At 43.4% G+C, this 18,016-nt stretch overlaps 1 protein-coding gene across 1 annotated transcript in view; it reads left to right on the forward strand.

Annotated features, from left to right (window-relative positions):
• Nucleotides 1-18,016, forward strand: part of LOC138772174 (lysosomal alpha-glucosidase-like) — a 62,415-nt gene that overhangs the window by 25,060 nt on the left and 19,339 nt on the right. Inside the window, exons 8-12 of the mRNA XM_069952384.1 lie at nt 1,791-1,922; nt 2,749-2,859; nt 5,451-5,564; nt 11,002-11,086; nt 13,116-13,233. Coding sequence (XP_069808485.1) covers nt 1,791-1,922; nt 2,749-2,859; nt 5,451-5,564; nt 11,002-11,086; nt 13,116-13,233 — 560 coding nt within the window. The remainder of the gene's footprint in view (nt 1-1,790; nt 1,923-2,748; nt 2,860-5,450; nt 5,565-11,001; nt 11,087-13,115; nt 13,234-18,016) is intronic.

The following is an 18,016-nucleotide window of genomic DNA, read 5'->3' on the forward strand; positions in this document are numbered from 1 at the left end:
ATCACCCCTACATTTCTACAAAATACTAGTGACTGTCTATCTGCTCTCTCTAACACTATGACCTCTCTGTTTCTCAAACTTAATCTCTCTTAAACTGAACTTCTTGTACTCCCTCCCTCTAACAAACCTATACCCAGCATCTCACTCTCAGTCTGTGGTACGAGCATAACTCCTGTGCATCAAGCTCGATGTCTGGGGGTTATGCTAGACTCGGACTTTACTCCCTATATCCAAGCTCTTGCACACTCCTGTCATCTTCATCTTAAAAACATATCCAGAATCCGCCCTTTTCTCACCACTGGCACAGCTTAGACTCTATCGCCCTGATCCACTCCCGTCTTGACTACTGTAACTCCCTACTAATCGGTCTTCCTTTCTCTAAGCTCTCCCCTCTCCAGTCTATCCTGAAAGCAGCAGCCAGACTCATCTTCCTCTCCAGCCGTTATACTGATGTCTCCCCCTTGTGCTAGTCACTGCACTGGTTACCCAATAAATACAGAATACACTTTAAACTCCACACCCTCACCCATAAAGCTCTCCACAACTCTGCCCCTCCTTACATCTCCTCCCTCATCTCCACCTACCATCCTACCCGTGCTGTGCGTTCTGCTAATGACCTTACACTAACCTCTTCCATGATCAGAACCTCTCACTCCCGCCTCCAAGACTTCTCTCATGCTGCACCAGTTCTCTGGAACTCCCTACCCAAAGAGCTCAGACTAACACCCCCAATTTCAAGCGTGCCCTGAAGACTCATCTCTTCAGGAGCGCTTATAACATTTCCTAATCTTGTCTCACTCTCTGCTATCCCTTCTGCATCCTCTCTATAATCTCTTTGAAGCCATCTACTTTGTACTTGACTCTATGTACAATGACTGGAACATCGACAAATAAAGCCCTTGTTGCCTTTTGTGTCTCCTGCAGTCATCCTAGTCTGTACGCTTTCGAGAGCAGGACTCTAATTGTGTATTTTTAATTTTATCTTAATTTATTCATTGTATAATTTAAGTATAACCTGTATTGTATTTATATATTTAAACAAGCGCTGCAGAATCTGTTGGCGCTATACAAATAAATATTATTATTATTATTATTATAAGATACTGATAAAAAAGTGCAGATCATGGCAGAAAAAAATATATCTCAGATAGCCCCATAGGCCAAAAGATAAAAGCGTTATAAGGATCAGAATAGAGCAATTTTAAATATTTTTTTTGTTTACATTTAAAAAAAAACGTAAAATAAAAGAAAAAAATAAAAACCTATAAAAATCGTCTATCGGATTTATAAATGAGTGAATTGATCACCCTAGGTGTCGGGAAAAGCTAGATCCAATCCTAGGAAACTAGGAGAAGTTTGCCAGGATTGGATCCAGCTTTTCCCCAGCACCGGAAATGGCGTGGCAGGGAGCAGAGCAGCGCTGAAATGGCAGTCGGCTTGATGAGCAGATCCTTCATTTAGATGAGCGATTCACTCATCTCTAGTTGTGATTGTAGTCACTTGAGGAACATGAGGATCTTGTAGAAGAGAAAATCTTTTACAGTAGTACGGCCATGATGATGATAATAATAATAATAATAATAATAATAATGCTTTTATTTGTATAGCGCATGTTCCCACTCTGTATGACACTGGCCGTTCCATGACCCGGCCGGATAACGGAATGGCCGGTGTCAGAAAAGATCATCCCAGCTGGATGATCTTTACTGCCGCTGAATTTTAATGTGGGCGCTCTGTGGGTCTTTTCTATAACCAATATAATGGGGCCACATTTGTTTCTTATTTTCTAGGATGTGCAGTGGAATGACATTGACTATATGGACGCATACCTAGATTTCACTTATGACCCAGAGCGCTTTGGCGATATGCCAGAAATGGTGAAAGAATTGCATGAAGAGGGCATGAAATACGTGTTAATTGTGGTAAAGATTCCAAATATTCATAATTCCATGGGAAATTAAAGGAGAACTCCAGCCAGGACCTTTTTTTTTTTTTTAAACACCCAGGGAGGGGGTGGGTGAAGAAAAATAACATTAACCTCTCCGGCTACAGTGCTGCTGCCCGCAGACCGTTGCTCCGGTCCCCTTCCTGGTCCAAGATGGGTCTTGGGATGTGACGTAGCAGGCTCATTCGGCCATTTAGTGGTTGTAGCCGTGTCCCATCTCTTTGTTAGTATTAAAAAGCTACATACCATAAGCTCTGGGTTGTCAAACTATTGCTGTAGCTGTTGCATAGGTAAAACACCCGGTTTATATAGTAGGGTTTCATGCAGTAAGAGGACTCCTAGTGGGATATTTGTGGTGCTCAACAATTATAAAAATAAATGTGTCACTAAAATTCCAAAGTTGTGAAAAGAAAAGCGATTGTGGCATTCACCAGAGATGGTCAAGCTTGTTTATTTAATCCAGAAAAAATATAAGGCCTACACACAGTGCAGGGAAGCAAACAGCCATTAGGGTGGGCTACAGCCGATCCCGCTTCCTCTGGCCTCCTTTTTTCTCTCAACTTTGGAAATTTAAAGTGGTAGACATGGCTAACAACTGGTGCAGGGTCTTGCTGATCGCTTCTTTCACATCTGCTCTGTGAACTATCTGTGCCAATTATATAGATGCATTCACTGTGAGCTTAGGTTTCTGTAGGTCATGGTCCCTACTTTAGTTGCCAATTGTGGGCAGGTATTCTGTACAGTGTGGCACAGGAGTGCAGGAATAGGATGAGGTGACAAATATGTATGCTTATGTTTATTAGGAACCGGCTATTGGCCTTACTAGCCCACGTGGAAGTTATCTCCCCTATGAAGATGGACTGAAGAGAGGGGTTTTTGTTACCAATGAGAATGGCAAGCCACTTGTGGGCAAGGTATATACTTTTAATGCTTTACAAATACCTATATATGTGTAATATTATTTTACTGTATGGGCATTGTATTATATTTACTTGACTAATAATACTAGCTAATAATACTAGCTATACTAACTATCTAGGGGCTGAACCTGTTGAGAACATTAGAGAACATTAGTCAGGTAGAAGCTCTCATCAAAGCTCTCAAATTTGTCCCTTGCCCCCACTAACTATAAACCTCCAATTCTTTAAAGTCACTGTTTCTGTATATGTGTGTGTGTGTGTGTGTGTAGGAGAGCTGTATGAATATATATGTAGTATAGCTATGTTTATGTAGCAGAGCTATATGTGTATGTAGTTGAGCTGTGTGCATGTTTGTGTATATGTAGCAGTGCTGTCCGTGTGTATAACAGAGCTGTGTGTTTTCATCAGAGCTGTGTGTGTAAGTGTATAGTTGAACTATAAAAGATGGGGGAGGGGGCTATGTTCACACGTTGTAACAGACCGGCCGTTCCGTGACCCCGGTACTTAAGTATCGGCCAGATGACCGTCCGGCCGCAGAGCTCTGATGCGGGTGCATCAGCGTGCGCCCCCGCATCAGAGCTTCCCATAGCACACAGTGAGGTCTTTCTGCAGCCAGAATTCACTGAATTCCGGCCGCAGAAAACTGACCTGTCAGTTTTTTCCGGCGCCGCATGGGATCCCGGCGGAAGCGTATACGATGTGTGTACGCTCTGGCCGGGATCCCATTGCACACAAGGCTATGTTCAACTCCGCAAAACTACGGCTGTAGTTCTGCGGCGAGAACTACGGCCGTAGTTTTACGTAGTGTGAACATAGCCTAAAGGCTTAAGAGGTGAGAGCTGAGGAGGTAGTGCTTTATAATGGATTGGGTTGAATAGGTGCTACATCTCCCTACACATGAACATTTGGCACAGCTGAACATTTATGCATCCCCTGTGGGGAGGGGAGGCTGAAACCACAGCCAGACCCTTCTCTCCACCATCCTCTTCTGTTATTGGAGAGTCAGACGACCCCCATACATCTTACGCAGCTGTGGGTTGTCCCTTAGGACTCCATAAAGCAGCACCTGGTGAGGACCAAAACTGTGCCACACAGAATGTTCATTAAGTTAGCAAATTTAAATTGCTGAAATTCGTTTTGCGATTGCTTAAAGGGGTAGTGTGGCGGTAAAGAATTATTGACAGAATAACACACATTACAAAGTTATACAACTTTGTAATGTATGTTATGTCTGTGAATGGCCCCCTTCCCCGTGTCCCACCACCCCCACCCGTGTACCCGGAAGTGTGGTGCGCTATACATACCTGTCACGTGCCGACTCGTCTCCGATCTTCAGTCTGCGATGTCGTCTTCGGACGGCCGGGCCGAATCCCTCCGAGCGTCCTGAGTGCCGGCCGCCCTCTTCAGCGTCATCGGCTGCTCAGCCGCGATTGGCTGAGCATAACTGTGTTCAGCCAATTGTGGCCGCGTCATCGGCTGCTCAGCCGCACTACCCCTTTAAGCCTATCTCACACATTGGTTAAATCAGCGAACGACTGTTTAGACGGAACGATCTGCGAATTTTTTGCGAACGACGAACAACGATTTTAGAACATGTTGTAAGATCAAAATTAACGATTTCTCGTTCGTCGTTTGATCGTTCGCAGCGTTTACACGTACGATTATCATTTGAATTTGATCGTTATCGTGCGAATTCGCACAATAATTGTTCCGTGTAAATGCAGCATTAGAGTCATTTATCAGTCAGATTTTCGGGAGTCAGATATCAGAGATCCCTGAGCTTATTGTGCCCTTATACATCAATTAAAGAGACCCCCCCTATTATATATGGTAGGAAGACCACTCATATAGTAAGTATATGATAGGTAGACACCTTCCATTTAGTACTTATGTGAGTAGACCATCCATAAAGTAGATATATAGTAGGCACAGTAGATGGACAGGCCCTCATCATAAAGTAAGTAAGTTGACCCCCAGTAGGTGTATCCCTGAAGCCTTTTCCTGTTTGCTTACTGAGCTGCTCTGATCTTTTCCTTCAATTAACTAATTGCACTGCGTGTGCATCAACAGTCATGGAAAACTTTACTGAACGTGTGAATGAGGCCTAAAGATCTCAACTCAGATTTGTCTTTAGAAAAGCAGAAAGAGGGGTTGCAGACTAAGGGTTTGTGCACACTACGGAATACGCACAGAAATTGATGTGTCAATTCTTTGGACGGACAGTGGATTTCGTTTGAGAATATCATTGAGTCTATGGCACAGGAGGAACTCCGCTTGAAATTTTACAACGTATTCAGTAGTGTGCACATACCCTTAGAAACCAGAGATTTTGTCTAACAGAATGAGTACTGAACAGGTTCCAGTAGCTGTACTGAATTGTAAGAAATATCACCTGCAAGAACACACTTTAAAAAAAAAAACTTTGCAGAAGTCTCCATAGATTTTAATGCCAAACCTAAAAAGCTGACCTTAACATGTCTATCTTAGTCATGTTTATATATTTAAAGTGATACAATTTTAATTATGAAAAAATAATGTATTTATTTTTTAGAAAGTCTGACTATAACTTCCTTCATTCTGTGCAGGTTTGGCCCGGCTTAACAGTGTTTGTTGACTTCACAAACCCAGAAGCACATAAATGGTGGTATGATATGCTGAAGGAGTTTCATGAAAAAGTGCCTTTTGATGGGATATGGATTGTAAGTAGGAATCATTTGAATGTACTTTTTTAATTAAAGTGTAACCGTCATTTCAACAAATTTCTGAAGTTTGTATTGATGGAGGTCCAGGTGCTGTCTCCTTGATCAGTGTCAGTAACTTGGAACATGAATTGCAGCTTAATGATTCACTGTAAAAAGGACCTGACATATGGTCACTCCTACATATAGGGGGGAGATTTAGCATCTGGTACAGTGGCCATTTTGTGGAACAGAGGACTGAAATGCAAATAAATCCATTCGCAAATGCTTGTTTTGCCAATAATTTATTCACATCTCTGCCCTTTGCCTCACTTACACCAGGAAGGTGGGGAGAAGGCGGGATGGTGGGTGCGGCCATACACAGAAGGGGTGTGGCCTCTGCATGCACTGCATTTAATTTTTTTTTGGGCTGAAAAATGGCAGTGAAATCTGTACCAGCTCTTAGCTCCGATGTGCACAGGATTTGTGTAGAGGCATTTCTCCTCTACATAAATCCTGCGAGCCTCTGTCCTGCCGGGGGATTTTTAAGAATGGCGCAGAAAATGCTGGCCTTAATAAATTTTCCCCATAGAGTTGTTAATATCATGGGGCATTAGGGTGCCTTGACTTATAAACAAAGGGTAATGATGCTCTATCTCCATAATTATATTTAATTCTTATTATTACATACAGCGCTGGTTTTAGGCTAAGTGAGGCCTTGGGCAAAATTAAAAGTGGGGCCCCAATTAAATGTACCATGTTTGCTGTAGATTGGATGCGATGTTTCATCATTCATTTACACAGCATAGTTCGCAGTGTGAAATCTGTAGCGTAAAATCTTCAACACACATAGTAGATGTAAATGTCCCCTTGAAGATATATTCACATGGAACAAGTCAGCAGCAGATCTCACGCTGCAAGTTTCTCCGCAAATCCGCTGCGATACTCGGTATCAATATGTTCTCTGGCCCTGCATTCTGAATATCTGCTGCAAGCATGTAGCGCCCGCCATGTTTAATTAACTGACAGTAAAAATAATAAAGAGCAACTGCTTACCTGCCCGCACTCCCTCGTCACTCTCCTCCATGAGTCTTTGGGCCTCTGCACTCAGCTAGTGTGCTGTCCTGCTGCAGCTTGTGATTGGCTGAGTGGCCATCAGTGAGTCGGGGCCCAGAGACTCAGGCAGGAGCATGGGCAGGTAAGTATGGTCTGGTTATTATTTTTACTGGCAGCTAATTAGTTAAATATGGCTGTCACTACATTCTCATAGTGGATTGAAAATCCGTTGTAAGAATCCAGGGCCATTGACTACAATGATACTCGCAGCGGATTTGCTGAGAAACTTGCAGTGTGAAATCCACTGCACATTCGCTACATGTGAACAAATTCTACTTTGTACGAAGCAAAACGAATCTGCTTTGCTCCTCTCTAGTCCCTGCATTAGATGGTTTGCTTGGCTGCTGTGCCACATGGCGTGCAGCCGTTTCTCTACATACAATTGCAACATTTGCAACAATGGCTGTGATTTATACAACATACACGTTCTATTAAAAAAATGAATGGAATCCTGGCCGGAGTGTATGCACATAGTACATATATATATATATATATATATATATATACAAAAACATAGTATACACTCCAGCCGGGGTTCAATCCGGCCACACGAAAAAAACGACACGTCAGTTTACTGCGGCCACTATTCATTGAATAGCGGCCACAGAGAACCTGTCAGTGTACACAATGGAGTGTCTGGCCCTAGGCCACTTGCTCAATTCTGAGCATCGGTGAATTCTGATGCAGGTGCACACAGGTGCGCCCGCATCCGAATTCACAAGAAGTGAAGATCATCCGGCCAGTAATGCAGTACCATCCAGGATCATCTTCAGTAACATTGGACGTTCTGTGATCCGACCAGGTCACAGAATGGCCGGTGTTATACGTAGTGTAAACCTGGCCTCACACATACATTATTATGCATAAACATCCAGTACACACACACACACAGACACACACACATCATACACATTGAATATACATTATATAACAGTACAACCCCAAAACACATTATATAACAGTACACCCCCCCAAACACATTATACTGTATAACTGTTCACACACACACCCCATACACATTATATAGTACCCACATATACAACCTCACAAATATAAACACACATTATGCATTAGTAAACCTCCAGTACACACACATGCTCACCTACACATTGACTATACTATATATAAGAATACACACACACACCCCATACACATTATATAACAGGTAACCCCCATACACATTATATAACAGTACACACACATACACTATGTACACTCTATACACATATAGTTACACTAGGAGCTGGAAGTGGGTAACAGCAGCTGATGCCAGGACAGGGCCAGGAGCCTCATGCTGTTGCCTGGTGACTTCCTCCTCTTTCCTGTTGTCCCGACTGCCCAGCAGTGTAATATTACACCAGCTGCAGCAACAGGACAGGAAGCCTGGTGTGTACGGGACCTCAGGGAAGGAGGGGAGGGAGTTGTGTGGGCTCCAGCAGCAGATACTCTGTCAGCCTGTGCTGGGGATTAGAGCTCCCTCTGCCCTGGTGCAGGATGCAGCAGAGGGCCCCTGGGGGAAGGGGGCCCTAGGCAATTGCCCTGTTTGCCCCCCCCCCCTAACGCCGGCCCTGATAACATATTCTTCAACTTTGCTTTTGGCTTTGGTATGCAATAGGTAATTACAGAGGTGTAGACATAAGGAAACAGGTTTGATTGGTAACAAATCACACACTTTAGTTTTCAAAAAGTTTTATTAATTTTTCAATATACGCATACAAATAGCCTAACGTAGGCTTAACTTCAAGTCCAGATAATAGGCCCACATGAGAAAATCAAGGCAGAAGCCATAACAATAGCAAAGAATAACATAAGGAATAACATTATCAAACTCCATATTACATAAACATTATGGAAGTTATTCTAACCGGGTCCTACACGAGAACCCTTAAACCTTATAGGGAGCATCTTCCCGCAGCAAGCATTACATCAAAGGACCAACAACTAACATACAACCATACATTCACCACACACAAACAATCACAAGACAAGGGAAGGAAGGGGAAAAAAAGGATCCACGACTGATTCCTCGCACCTCCTTCTATCTAAGTAAGGGTACTATTACACGGAACCATAAGACGACCGCGGCGGTCCCGGCCTGTGATTGGATGAGCGGCCTACCAGCTGACAGGCCGCTGTGAAGCTAGAGAGCGCGCGGGACCCCGGGAGAAGAGGACAGCAGGAGCAGCCCTGGAACGTGGATGGGTAATGTATGCCAGTTTAGCAAGGGCTGCAAGGACATCGGTAACGATGTCCTTGCAGCTCTTGTCAAACGATTATCGGGACGTGTAATAGGCCCAGTAAACGAGCAACGATCTAGCAGATCGCTGCTTGTTTACAGGTATTATCGGGCCCTGCTCGGACCGTGTAATACCACCCTTACCCTCACACTGTCAGATGTGGGGTCCAAATATGAAATCCAGGGCTGCCACACCTTGCGAAACAACTCTTCTTTATCATTAAGGATAGAATGGAGAAGGTCATTAACCATTATCCTGTTTAATTTGGACTTAACCAAATCCAAAGGTGCTGCGTTTTTGCAGCGAGACTCGCTGCAGATCCCGGCCCTATACTTTTAATGGCAGACAAACACGCAGCAGGGATGTACATCCCTGCTGCGAGTTTGTCTGCAGCCCACCCCATTAACCCCCCGGCCGCCGGAGCTGATACTTCACCTGATCCCGGCTCCGGCGGTTCCCGATGTCTTCAGCAAGCCGGAGCGGGGACCAGGTGAAGTATATGCTTCAGCCAGCCGCCCGCAGCCCCGGCCGCCCGATCGCCCCCCCCGCAGCACCGATCGCACGCCCCACCGCAGCAACGATCGCACGCCCCCCCCCCGCAGCACCGATCGCTTACACGCATGCGTGCGATCGGTGCTGCGGGGGGGCGTGCGATCGGTGCTGCGCGGGGGCGATCGGGGCTGCTGTGGGGGGGTTTGATCAGATGGCCGGGGCTGCGGGCGGGCGATTGTGGCTGCGGGGGGGTGATCAGAAGGCCGGGGCTGCGGGCGGGCGATCGGGGCTGCGGGGGGGGTGATCAGACGGCCGGGGCTGCGGGCGGGCGATCGGGGCTGCGGGGGGGTGATCAGACGGCCGGGGCTGCGGGCGGGTGATCGGGGCTGTGTGTGTGGGGGGGTGATCAGACGGCCGGGGCTGCGGGGGGGTGATCAGACGGCCGGGGCTGCGGGGGGGTGATCAGACGGCTGGGGCTGCGGGGGGGGTGATCAGACGGCCGGGGCTGCGGGGGGGTGATCAGACGGCCGGGGCTGCGGGCGGGCACTGGAGCGAGCATATACTTTACCTGATCCCGGCTCCGGCTTGCTGAAGACTCCGGGAACCGCCGAAGCAAGCCGGAGCCGGGATCAGGTAAAGTATATGCTCTGGCGGACGGGAGGTTAACGGGGCGGGCTGGGGACAAACTCGCAGCAGGGATGTACGTCCCTGCTGCGATTTTGTCTAACATTGAAAGTATAGGGCCGGGATCTGCAGCGAGTCTCGCTGCAAATACGCAGCAAGGAGACTCGCTGCAGACCCGCCAAGTGTGTTTGTAACCTTAATGTTTCAAAGGTTTTTATTGAAGAGTTTTTCACATAGATAATTTTTTACACAAACAGAAGAAAGGTAAAAGGGTAACAAATCAAGAGCAAGAACAATGGTAAAAGTAGCAGTAGGGACCACCGAATAACAGTGTAGGGATAGAAATTCCAGGGAACAGCAGAGTCCAAGGTATAACGCCCTCCTGAGGAAATGTCATCTCCAACAATCTAGTAGTCCACGAGGTGGTGCAGGTAAGGTGGAATGTTTTTCTCATGGGTGGTCCATTTAGGTAACAATATTAACAATATAATGAAGCAAATAGAATAAAAGCAACAAAGCAGAAATCCAACATGTTACACAATTTAACCAAAACAGCAGGCAGGGCAGCATCTCCAACTTTCTAAAGAAATGGAGTCAAACAATAAAAAGGTCGACTAGGGCGGCTTATATGTTATAGGTCGCTGACCAGGAGAGAAGGGGGGGGGGGGGGGAAGGGAGGGAAAGGGGGAGGGGAAAGGGGAACAGAAGGGTGTGCATCATATATGATAATATCAGAGATCAGAAAGAGTATGGTACTTGCTGTTTGTACAGATTTCCCATTGTGCAGAGAATGTACTTACAGAGCTATGTACAATTCCATGGCATGTACTAATCTAATTTCTGCTATGACATCCATAGCTAGGGGCTGGAATTTTCACATTTAGAAGAGCATAAGTAGGCGACATCCGAAACACTGTATTGGGTCAAAGAATACAGCATGTATTCCTACGCCAAAACCCTTTGACTTTTTGTCTTTTTTTCCCCAAAAGGATATGAATGAACCAGCTAACAATGTACATGGATCTGTGGACGGCTGTCCAGACAACACACTAGATAATGCTCCATATGTCCCTAGTAAGTTTCATAAAAAAACAGATTTCAATAAATACTGCAGAAATATACAATTAATGTAATAGTTTATGATGTAATATTCATGTTTAATACATCATACATTGTGGAATACAGTAACAGTTGTTGGTCTGTCTAAGACTATATATCTCTCTATTTATAGGGTGATCCTAAAGTATGGCCACACCTGAATAAATGTAAAAAGATGGTTAAGAATGCCATCCTGTGTGTGGCATGTTGCTAAAGGGGGCAAATCTGTAAGGGACGGTGTCCAAATTAGTAGACATTTTGAAAGTCATAATCTTGGTGTCAGGATGGTATCTTTGCGGAGCGTTATGCGTCCCTCTGCTCGTGCTGTGCGGCCGAGAAGGCGCTGATATTCTCTTATTCTGTTCTGTGTTTTGTTTTGCTGTGTCTGAACACTGGTTTATTTGCTCTCTTTGGGAGACACACCCGACTTCACCTGCTGAGTTCTGTCTGGCCATGTCAGGGTTAATCTGTGTTTTGGTTCTGCTGTGACTGACAGGTCTTCCTGCCAGTGGATCCGTTTTGTTCTCAGGTGCCTGTGCTTGGAGATCAGGGGATGGTCCAATTATGTTCTGGATCAGAACCCTGGCCTCCTATATAACTACCTCAGTCTTGGATATCATTGCTGGTTATTGACTTAGTCTCTGCCTGCTTGTATCTTCTGTGTATTTGCTATTCCTGATCTTTGCCTTATTCCTTGACTTCCCTTGCTTGCCGCCTGCCCTTGACCATATTGCCTGGACTTTGACTACGTTTATTGGATATTGATTTTGTACTTTTGCTGCCCGATTGTTGTGACCCGGACTGTTGACTATTCTTCATTGTGTTTGTCTGTCTGTCTGTCTGTTTGTCTTGTCTTTGTGTCCCACCTAGCCAGTGCAGGGACCGCCGCCAAGTTGCTCGCCGCCATCTTAGGGCGGATTGTGGCAAGTAGGTAGAGGACAGTGGGCGGGGCTGAGCTTAGGGCTCACTGTCTTGTCTTGTCCTGCTGTCCGGATCCTAACACTTGGAACCAAGTTGATATTTTGAAATGGGAGGGGGTGCATATGACACGTGCATCTGGGAAATTGAGAAATCCAAATGTATACGGAATGTGACTTTGGATAAGGATCCATTACAAGCTATGCTCAATGCGATTCTCCTCTACGAAAAGTTACAGTGGGAACGCAACATCAAAGCAGTACTCTTTTCTTTCAAATCAACTAGTGTTAGAAACTTATATGAGATTACTGTCAGAATACGTATATTAGATTTGCAATTTACTTCTATTTAAATGTCAAGTCTTCCAGCACTTATCAGCTGCTGTCTGTCCTAAAGGAAGTGGTGTATTTTTCCAGTCTGTCACATTGCTCTCTGCAGCCACCTCTTTCTGTGACAGAAACTGTCCAGAGTAGTAGCAAATCCCCATAAGAAAACCGTCTCCTGCTCTGGGCAGTTCATGTCATGGTGAAAAACGTGAAAAAAATTAACAAAAATGAAACAGAGAAGTCCAGGCCATCCACAGACCTTGTTGTCTTTGCTGTGTGCTTAAGGTCAATGTCTTTTTGAAAGGTGACCATTTCAACAAGGCCCAAAGCTCTCTGGATTAGGTTTTTATTAAGAATATTTCTGTTCTTTGCCCCAATCAGCTTTCTTTCAACCCTGACCAGTCTCCTTTCCTAGTCATGAAAAAAAAAAACACAGCTTCCACCATCATGCTTCATTGTAGGGATGGTATTGGGCAGGTGATGAGCAGTGCCTGGTTTTTCCCGCACTGCTTAGCATACTGTGAGCGGTCAATTCCACTCACACGGCACATCAGCCGAAGTTCTGATGGAGAGGAAAGCAGCAGATATCAGGCAGCCTGGGAACCGGCATCTGCATCCGAGCAGAACAGGTAAGTATACATCGCTATTATGGTCTCTGTAGGTTCGCTAGCACGATAAATTGGTAATATACACCCAACAATCCCTTTAAGTTATTTAACAGCTTTTGTAAAACTGATTGACACTATTTACTTTATTTATAGAGGTAGTAGGAGATGTACTTCGGGATACTACAATCTGCGCTTCGAGTCACCAACATCTCTCATCACACTACAACATTCATAACATGTATGGGTTCTTTGAAGCCATAGCATCTCATGAGTAAGTAAAAGAGACTTGAAAAAAGAAAAAAAAATATTCATATAAAAAACTTAAAGTGATGTACCTTAGGCTATGTGCACACATAGTACTTTGATCAGTATTTTTTAAACAAAAACCAGGAGTGGGTTAAAACCAAATAAACTGTGCAAATCTTTCCATTATAGCTTTTCTCTGTCAGTTCCACTCCTGATTTTGGCTACAAAAACGGAACAAAACACTGACAGAGTTACTGACCAAAATACTATGTGTGAACATAAAAGATTAGGAACAGTAAAGAGAAGTTTTCTACATGTACAGTTCCCTAAGTATACCTATTGTACTGTGTCATTTATGTCTTTTGTCCCTTTTACGGGTCTGTAAACTTTTTTGGCTGTATTTTTTTTTACTGGTCATGGACACATTGATATTAGCAATCATTGCCACTGTGTCTTATAACCTATAACACTTACAAAAATACTTCTTAATTCCTTAACCCTTAAAGGACCAGGCCCAAAATGACCCAGTGGACCGCGCAAATTTTGATCTTAGTGTTTTCGTTTTTCCCTCCTCCCCTTCTAAGAGCTCTAGCACTTTCAGTTTTCTATCTACAAGCCATGTGAGGGCTTGTTTGTTACAGGAATAGTTGTACTTTGTAATGGCGTCTTTCATTTTACCATAACATGTATGACGGAATCCCAAATATATTATTTATGAAGATATAAATTGGTGAAATCGTAAAAAAGAATGCAATATGGTAACTTTTAGGGGGTTCCTGTGTCTACATAATGCACTATATGGTAACAGCGACATGATACCATTATTCTATAGGTCAGTCCGAACACAACCATATGCAGGTTACACAGATTCTCTAATGTTATATGTTTTTTTTAATGAAATCCTTTTTTGGCAATTAATTATTAATAAAATGGGCCTATTGTGACGCTTATAACAGTTTTATTTTTTCACCTACGGGGCTGTATGGGGTGTCATTTTTTCCGCCATGATCTCTAGTTTTTATTAATACCCTATTTGTGAAGATCGGACGTTTTGATCACTTCTTATTAATTTTTTTATATATATAATGTAAGAAAATCGGTAATCCGCGCACTTTTTCCCCTCTTTTCGTGTACGCCGTTCGCAATGACGCTTGTTATATTTTAATAGATCGGACCAATACACACGCTACGGTATATTATATGTTTATTTATTTATTTTTATATGTTTTATTTATATAATGGGAAAGGAGGGAGATTTAAACTTTTATTGGGGGAGGGGCTTTGGGGTAGTGTATTGGTGACTTTAACTTTTTTTTTTTTTTACACATTTTAAGTTCCTTTGGGGGACTTGTACATTCATTACTTTGATTTACTACACTGATGATTGCTATACCATAGGCATAGCATTGATCAGTGTGATGGGCGATCTGCTCATTGAGCCTGTCTGTGCAGGCTCAGTGAGCAGATCGCCGATCGGACCGCACGGAGGCAGGTGAAAGACATCTGGGAGTCACACTGCGGGGGTCACGATCGGTAAGTGACGGGGACTCCCCCTGTCACTTACACCTAAACGCTGCAGCCGGGATGCGCTCAGGAGCACGCTTCATAGCAAAGGACGCACCGGTACGTCCTAAGTCGTCTAGCGGTTAAAGGGGTATTCCACTAAAAAAATTAGTTGCAAAAAAAAGTTAAATATATATGCATCTTTTCCCAGCACCAGCATCTTTTTCCAGCACCTGGAGAGGAGCCGCAGGGAGCAGAGCAGACTTCAAAGCCTGCAGCCTGATGAGCAGAATGCAGATAGGAACAAAGCGATTTGCTTAGTTCCTACTGTAGATTTGCTCATCTCTAATTATGGTTATATTATAGTGTTTGGTGCTGCATAATTTTTTATTGTACAAGTGTTGTACAAGGTGTATTTACATAAATTGTATAATTATTGTAAAATAAATACTATATATAGTACTTATGAAATCAGTACTGAACAGGTTATATTTTGAGGATTTCCACTTTTAAATAAGTATTGCTAGTTCAGTAACTGCCCCCCCCCCAAAAAAAAAAAACATCACAAAAGAAGATTATATTTTTAGACACACAACATCAAAAAAGGAAGAAGGCGGCCACTTCTATTAAAAAAATTGTTGCGATTTAATAATTTCAATGCAATGCATGGAAGTCAATGGAATGACGGACGTCCAATGCACACAATGTATAAAATAACGGATGTTGTCTGTGCGGACGTCAAAATAATGATCATGTCGATTATTTTTAGACATTGGATTATTTTTTACTTTTGCAAACAGCGGACCTTATTTTTTAGTTGGCCACACACAGTTTTTCTTTTTTCACCGCCCTTTGGCTATGTTCACACAACGTCAACAATTTTGAAAAGGCGGACGATTTTGCTATTTAAAAAAACGTCCGTTTTGCCGCAATTTAACTGACTGAAGTCATTGAAGTCAATGGGAAGACGGACGTCCAATGCACACAATGTTTGAATAACGGATGTTTTTAACACGGACGTAAAAATAATGAACATGATCATTATTTTCGGACGTCTTTTGCAAACAGCGGACGTTTTTTGTTTTTTGTCTTTTTCCACCGTTCTTTCTTTGTTTTTACTATTACATTCAAGGGACTTTTTAATTAAGCCGCATCCAAAGGCCAATTAGTAATCCCAAACTAAAATAATGTGCAAACACCAGTCATTGCACTAAGGGGAGGCAAGACGGCTAAATGACGAACTCAAAATAACGGAAGTAATTTTAAATGGAGCTGAAAAACGTTGTGTGAACATAGCCTTTCTCTGTTTTACTATTAAATTCAATGGACTTTTCAATTAGAGACACATCCAAAGGCCAATTAGTCCACCTACACTAGAATAATGTACCAACAGCCATTATTGCACTGACGGTCGGCTAAACAGCGAAATGACAGACCTTATTTTTTCATTTCAAAGGCGGAGAGGAAAAATGTAGTGTGGAAATAGCCTAAAGCCTACTTTCATGTCACTGCAGTAGGCAGGATGTACAAGCAGTGCACCGATACATTGATTTAATGCATTGCAATAGCAATCAATAAGCAATAAAAGGACTGCATATAATAGCCCCCTAGGGAAACTAAAAAGAAAAAAAAAAAAGAGTACCCTATGATATTGCTGTGTACGAAAATGTCCAAACTATTAAAATATAATATTAATAATCCGGCAAAGTGACCAGTGAAAAAAAAAACCAAGCATCTAAATTGCAGGTTTTTGGTCATATCATACATCAGAAAAAAAAAGAAGAATCTATCAAAAGTCCCGCCTACTGCAAAATGATACCAATTAAAAATTCATATCATGGAACAAAAAATGAGCCCCCGTACAACCGCATAGATGAAAACAAAAAGTTATAGGTGTCAGAATTGAGCAATTTAACCCCTTAAGGACACAGGGCATAAATGTACGCCCTGGTGTCCCTAGGGGCGTTCAGAAGGGGGCCGTGCGGCGACCCCGCTCTGAACCGCCGCGATCCCGGGTGCTATCTACAGCGATAGCAGTGGAGCAATCCCTCCATCTGTACCTGTAAATGGCGTAAGCGCCCAAAAATTCCAAAGTGCAAAATTGCGCATTTTTGTCGCATCAAATCCAGAAAAATTGTGATAAAAAGTGATCAAAACGTTGCATATACGCAAACAAGGTACCGATAGAAAGTACAGATCATGGCACAAGAAATTACACCTCACACAGCCCCATAGACCAAAGGATAAAAGTGCTATAAGCATGGGAATAGAGCGATTTTAAGGAACATTTATTTTTTAAAAAAAAGGTTTATATTTTTTAAAAGCCATCAAATAAAATAAAAATCATGCAAGTTACATATCATTGTAATATTACTAAGTTGAGGAACATGTATAACAAGTCAGTTTTACCCTAGGGCGAAAGACGTAAACACAAAACCCCCCTAAATAAAAAAAATAAAAAAACATTTTATTTTCAATTTCACCACACATATAATTTTTGTCTGGTTTCGCAGCGTATTTTATGCAGAAATGAAGCCTGTCATTGCAAAGTACAATTAGTGGCGCAAAAAATAAGGGCTCATGTGGGTCTCTAGTTGAAAAAATGCAAGTGCTATGGCCTTTTAGGCACAAGGAGGAAAAAATGAAAGTACAAAAATTTAAATTGGCTCTCTCCTGAAGGGGTTAAAGGGGTAGTGCGGCGGTAAATAATTATTCACAGACTAACACACATTACAAAGTTATACAACTTTGTAATGTATGTTATGTCTGTGAATGGCCCCCTTCCCCGTGTCCCACCACCCCCACCCGTGTACCCGAAAGTGTGGTGCGCTATACTCACCTGTCACGTGCCGACACCAGTCTCCGATCATCAGCGAGTGACGTCTTCTTCGGTCGGGCGGCGAACAGCTCCGACTGTCCTGAATGCCGGCCGCCCTCTGCAGCGTCATCCAATGTTCAGCCGCGATTGGCTGAGCATAACTGTGCTCAGCCAATCGCGGCTGAGCACAGTTGTGACGCGGCGGAGGGAGGACGGGCGGCAGCGACTCGGCCGTCCGTCCGAAGATGACATTTGGCACAAGATGGGGATGGCCCTCGACACGGATCAGGTAATGTATAATGCACTACACTTCCGGATACACGGGTGGGGGTGGTGGGACACGGGGATCGGGGCGATTCACAGACATAACATACATTACAAAGTTGTATAACTTTGTAATGTGTGTTCTTCTGTGAATAATTTCTGAGCGCCGCACTACCCCTTTAAGCATATTAGTTTTATATATGCATATATTTTTTAAGGGGTT

Source organism: Dendropsophus ebraccatus, chromosome 14 (assembly GCF_027789765.1).
Source record: "Dendropsophus ebraccatus isolate aDenEbr1 chromosome 14, aDenEbr1.pat, whole genome shotgun sequence".
Classification (NCBI taxonomy): domain Eukaryota; kingdom Metazoa; phylum Chordata; class Amphibia; order Anura; family Hylidae; genus Dendropsophus; species Dendropsophus ebraccatus.